Source organism: Linepithema humile, chromosome 1 (genome assembly GCF_040581485.1).
Source record: "Linepithema humile isolate Giens D197 chromosome 1, Lhum_UNIL_v1.0, whole genome shotgun sequence".
NCBI lineage: Eukaryota > Metazoa > Arthropoda > Insecta > Hymenoptera > Formicidae > Linepithema > Linepithema humile.
Window position 1 is genome coordinate 36,061,354 of NC_090128.1, and position 5,909 is coordinate 36,067,262.

General features: G+C 39.2%; 1 protein-coding gene across 1 annotated transcript; it reads right to left on the minus strand.

Moving 5' to 3' along the window:
• Positions 1-505: 505 nt before the first annotated feature.
• On the minus strand, positions 506-4,659 carry spdo (sanpodo). The gene is made up of 5 exons (XM_012375527.2): positions 2,920-4,659; positions 2,529-2,771; positions 1,923-2,293; positions 1,685-1,839; positions 506-1,445 (listed from the first exon to the last, which is right to left on the minus strand). The coding sequence occupies exons 1-5, from the start codon at positions 3,524-3,526 to the stop codon at positions 1,139-1,141; spliced, it is 1,683 nt and encodes a 560-aa protein (XP_012230950.1). The 5' UTR covers positions 3,527-4,659; the 3' UTR covers positions 506-1,138.
• Between the last annotated feature and the right edge of the window lie 1,250 nt (positions 4,660-5,909).

Genomic DNA, 5,909 nt, shown 5'->3' on the forward strand with positions numbered 1-5,909 from the left:
TATCATCAAAAAATGTTTTCACCATCTTTTTATAGAACATATTTATTTTTAGAATTATTATTTATAAAACAATTATGTTTTTTGGTACTAGAAATGCTCTTGTTATAAAATGCAATTGAAACGAAAGCGCAATACAATTGCTTGAGACACTATTACTAACGTATTACAATACTTACTGAATACTTACTGAAAAAATGCAAGCAAATACGCTCTCGAACGGAAACGAAACAAAATGAACGTCGGTACTCATAGTAATTAATTAAACTATTATAAATATTAAACAGTGTTGAATGTGTTCCCTCTTAATTGTGCAATTAGTATAGAAATATATAAATAAAACAAAAAAAAAAACGTTTTTTTAGATATATTGTGATGTCGATTTGGAAGACACACAAGATTTCGAGTTTTTCTCTAGGATTTTTTCCCGAGATTTTCTTTGCTAGATCAAGGATGTGTTTAAGAAAGAAAGTGCAAGAGTGTTAATGTAGTTTTATTTTATTTCCCTATAAATAAACTTTCTCCTATAAATAAGTAATACTTAAAAAAAAAATATAACACTTGATAGAGCCGAATGAAATGGGTAATAGCGTTAGTCAAATAAATGTTATATCTATGTATCTATTATATAATGTATTTCCACATAGTTTATTTCTTACAAAATAATCCTTATTTCATAAAAAATATACTGCTAAATCGGTAATCTAAAATCTACATACGATTTTAAGGCATCATTTATACAACTCCAAGTTATTTTATATGTTATAGCTCATTAACAAGCATACTATAATTTTAAAAAATATAGTCAATATAATCAATAACTCTGTAATTATTCATATTTGTATTTAATATGAATCGTACTTCAATCGTACGTATCCCGCGTTGGATGGATAAGATATAAGAATAAATCTAAGGAAGATATGTGTGTGCACACATCAGAAATATATTAATTTCTGAATTTTAATAAAATATAAGTTTTTAGTTAAATATAGAATATAAAAGATATAAAGGTTTATATAAACGATTCATAATATTTTACGATATTTTTACATTATCTTTTCTTTAAACGACAATTCCAAAATAAATGTGACTATAAATGTGTTTAACGGTCGCGTAGTGAACGAGTATTATTGTAGGGGAGCTAAGGGGAAAATCGTGGTATCCAAGAATGCACTCGTCTATGACGTCCGAGGCTACATCTCGGTTTTAAAAGAGCCAAAAGAGCCAGACCGGCGCCTAAGACCGATACGCCGCACAAGGCACCGGCCGTGATGTCGTGAAGAGGTGTGCCTTCCTTCGGGGACTTAGCGGCGAGCAACAGGAGACCGGCACAGCTCAATGCCGATAGTCCAGCCAGACCAAGTCCTGTCCAGGTTCTCCGTAGACTTCTGCATGCACCCGCTAATGCGCAGCAGGCACCGCAGCCAACTGCGCTATCGAAGTAGTATCTAAAAAGTCGCGTTTTCATTGTTATAAATACTAAAAATATTCAATATTCAATTATTTATTATATATAATTAGCATTTAATTATTTCCAATTAATTTTCATTATTTTATATTTATTTCTGAAGAATCTCCTGAAAAGTTTTCATCAATTCGATGAATATGACAGTGAATATTGTAATTTCTCAGCTGCGAAATTCTTTCTTTAAAGACGTCAAGAACATAAAGCGTTAAAAAATGTTACCTTCTTCCTTGCGACCAAGATAGATACAGAGCTAGACCAGACGTCAGAACACCGACCAGCATCAATAGAATCGGTATGCTCCTTTTGTCGCTTTTTTCCATACCGCTCGCCAAAGTCGTATTCGCGTCGCTGTTGGGCGGAGATAACGGCGGTACCTAAGCAAAATCGCATCTCCGTTAAATAACTGACAGCGAGTGCTTTTTGTTGTTATTATTCTGCTTAATGCCATATCACTTACGACGGCGGTACGAGCCATGAATGCGCTTTCCACACTTTGATAGTTCTTCTGATCGGCGGGCATCACCTGATATCTAGGCGATCCGGACATCATCGGCATCGACTCCAGCCCGCTCTCTGTGTAAGCGTAGCGAGGCGGCGGCTCGCTGTGACTCATGTTCATTAAATCTACCGGAGCGGTGCCTACGTAACGAAGCCGGCCGCAATTACTGGCTGGACAAACATCCTGTCGGGATGAGTTCTCCAGCAGAGGAAGACATCTACGAGCTGACGATTCCTTGTTAGGCGTTGAAGTCTGAGGTCCTGTAGGTGAGAAACCTCGGCCCTGAGGTGTTCCTTGAGGAGTTGTGCGCGTCGGACTGAAGGTACGTCCTGTGCGAATGTTTCGAAGAGAAATATTTTTTTTTTTTGTTCATTGAAATATGATGAGCAATATATCTAGAATCTAAATAAGATGATATTTTCGAATTTATGCTAATTTTTTGATGGATTAGTTAATGCTTAAGCAACTTATTTATTATTGTATGCACAATTAAAAAGGAAGACAATGGAAATAATAAATAATAAGTGAAAGAATGAATGAAGAATAAAATAATAAGTATCGAACCATTTGGAGATCCGCCGGGAGTGAACGCTCTTCTTTGCGGTGTGCTAGTTTGATTGAAAGACTGTTGTCTCTTCGGCGACAATGTCCTCTCTTCGGATCTAGATCGTTTTCTAGGCGTGGATAATATCTCGTGCAGTTTCTGCGTGGCTAAATTGTTTTTCGGCGATACCGAGAATTCTTGCATATTTCTGTCGGGAAGCGCCGGCGGAATGTCTTCTTGCAAGGGCACTCTGGCGTAACGGCCTGTTGCGAATTATGCGATCGTATTTTAACAGACATTTCATGCGCTTACTGTTTATCGCACTTGCTTCTTCGCACTCCGCATTAGAGAGTGGAAGAATTTTTATCGAAAGAGTTACATATGAAAAAAATATGGAAGTGTGATAATCACCTTGCGGCGTGTTGATATGCCGCGGTGCTGATTTCGCGTTGCTCCATTGCGAGCCGTCGTCCTGATAATCCTGGTCACCCGGTATAAGCGCGTATCTGCCGGCATTGCCGCGGCGCGTCTGCGGCCCTCCTCGATCGTCTTGGTTGGCCGCCGGTGCGGAACGTTGTTGCACCTGTTGGTGCGGAATGAAGTCGTACCGCGACGAGCCCCGGCGCTGCAACTGGCTCCTCTCCGCCTCGTCCTGCTGTATGTATTCGTAGCGCGAGGAGGACTGGTTGTAAGTCACGCGAGGCTCCTCCGCCGGAAGGCTCGAGTACCTTCTGTGCGCTGGTGCTCTGTTATCTTCCAGATAACAATATTGGTCCCGCGACTCGCACACATCCAACGTCGCCTCCGGCGGAGCCTGAAAGGCCGGATTGCTCTGACCCGCGGCGTGACATTGCAATTGCAACGGCGGCGGAGGCGGCGGTAAATCGTCGCTTCCTTGAAACTGCTGCGGCGGCGGCGGTAGGTCGTTAACACGATCGTCCGGTATGTACTCCGATTGGCGACAGAACGATGGATTCGTGTAACAATGAACCGGCGCCGGTTGAGGTACTTGAGCCATGATTATCGCTCTCGCATCAGACGATCTGTATTTTTGCGCACTCGATGAATAAGAAGGGCGATTTCACCGTGCGATCTTCGCGATGAGCAAAAATTTGCCAAATTTGCAAATTGCTCGATCGAGGAAGAAACTAAGCTGCGCTGTCAAGTTTTAGTCTGGTTTGGGGGAATGAATTTGGCATTGACTCACAGAGACAAATTGAGAGTTAAACTATCCAGTCGGAGACGTTATTAGATAAATGAGCGCGCACTGTATATGCACATAAACGAAGTTTGAAGGACTTTTTTTCACGAATTTCTGCGACTCCTTCAAAATGAATTTCTCTTCAAATCGCACGCGCGTTTTTCTCTGCGCACTTTATTGATAAAAATTTATTTGAACTTCTCCGAAAACACAATTCACAATCAGTTATAGAAATGTCAGATTTTATTTTATGAACTTTTTCTTTGCACGCAAACGACAATTTTTCTGTTGTTAGAAGAACTCATCGAATTTCATAAGCCATTTACAAATCTCTGATAGTTTATCTTTCCAAGATCACAAACACATATGCTTACTTCGTCGCGCGTTGAACTTTTCAGACAATAATTGAATTAAAATAAAATTCCAAAATGATCAAAATTTAAGATCGATTGACAAGAATCACTAACATGCTGCTGACGTAAACAGGAGATTGCCAAGTTTCCAATGCAAAGTTCACTATTTTTATTGGCGCTGAGGCAATTTCGTCTGTTAATCTGCACAGCTTTTTACACATCTTTCTGTACAACTTTCGAACAACGCTCCGATATTTCGAAGTAATTTAGCCTTTCACGTGTTTTTTAAAACTTGCATTATCTTACACAATGAATTTCTGATTGATCACGCAATTTCTTCATAATTATTAAATAACCAAGAGCTTCCTCCGACCAAAACAAAGATGCACTTACAACAAATTCACTTGTATAAGCGTCAAAAATGTGTTCGTAATTTTTTATTTAAAATTTCACAATGAAACTGATATTTATTTACGAAATAATAAAGCTAAGAATTAATTAATTCATGACGGAATATCGTAAGAATGTCCAAGATGCGCATTCTTTCGTTGACCACACGATGCGCTCGCGACCGTTGCCTTCCATAAACTGCCTCGTGAGTTCCCTTAACAGCAGATGCGCAAAGGGCGTTTCTCCATACGTTCCCTTGCGTATCTGTGTATACGCGCTTGCTCGGGGGGTTGTCACGGGGTTTCACGTAATACGGGCCCGGTGTCCTTTTGCGAAGTGGGGGCCCTGCGACTACAGTGTATTCCGCTTAAGATTTCGACCGTTGCTTCTGGGTCGCGAAACTTTTGTGACGGAGTAATTTAAACTTTAAATGCCTGCCAAAGAATACGCTTATTTCATTGTAGTAAACTGTAAGATTCGGGATTGATATGAATGGAAAACACATACTCGTAATGTTCACGAGCGTTTTATTAAATTATTTTTGCTTTTCTTAATGATAAACATTTCTCTTTTCGATAAAAAAAAACTTTCCGCTAAAAGATGCATCGTTGAAAATAAATATTAATATGATTGTGATGCTTTCGTCAGAAATTTACGTATAGCATAGTCACTTTTAGTATTAATTTTGAACTATTTTGCTTTAAATTCTACTTTTGACATGGGTATAGATTTTTTATTCCGTAATTAGTAAAAAATTATATAACTATGTACATATAAAGTAAAAAAAAATATTTTTTAACGGATTAAATAAATAAATGTACAATATACCATATATTGCATTCGATTGTGCTTCTGACCAGATGGAAAGAACTTAGGGTGAGGATACTATAGTCGATTTTCTGGGCAGCTGCCGCGACCGTTGAGACGCGTGCCCCGATAGTAACAGCTGCTCCAACACGTATGCCTCTCGGTCGCAAACAGGTCATTTATCTCGCTCCCACTCGCCGTACACCGGATATGTGTATCTCGCACTCTTACGCATACCAATATGTTAACGGCCGAAAAGTCACTTTAATGAAAGGACTCGAAACAAGCGCGCGTGGCCCGACGGGAGCGCCTAAGCGCGCTTTTTTTTTCGGATCTTTTTACAAACGAACATTCGCGTGAAAGTGCAAAGAAAAAGCGGCGATATCGTGCGCGATATAGAAACCAGATCTCGATTGATATATTTTCATGATAAAACTGATAATCGAATCGCGCCGCGTGCGCGACTTCCAATCGAATCGCAACTTTTCTGACAATTGCTGCTTTCAAGAAAGTTTTACAGCAACGCTTTTTTCATTTCTTTATTATTTTATATAAATGTTATATAATTTCAGAAAATTTGTTTATCTTAAGTAATATGCAAGTGAGAAACGGTGTCTATTTAACATCTGTTTTCCGAATCAACTCGTCTT

Excerpts from the sequence above, each read along its gene's own strand:
- spdo (XM_012375527.2), bottom strand. The coding sequence starts at position 3,526 with ATGGCTCAAGTACCTCAACCGGCGCCGGTTCATTGTTACACGAATCCA. Across the intron at positions 1,840-1,922 it reads TCATGGCTCGTACCGCCGTC|GTACCGCCGTTATCTCCGCC; the intron begins GTAAGTGATATG and ends GATTTTGCTTAG. Across the intron at positions 1,446-1,684 it reads TCTTGGTCGCAAGGAAGAAG|ATACTACTTCGATAGCGCAG; the intron begins GTAACATTTTTT and ends GCGACTTTTTAG.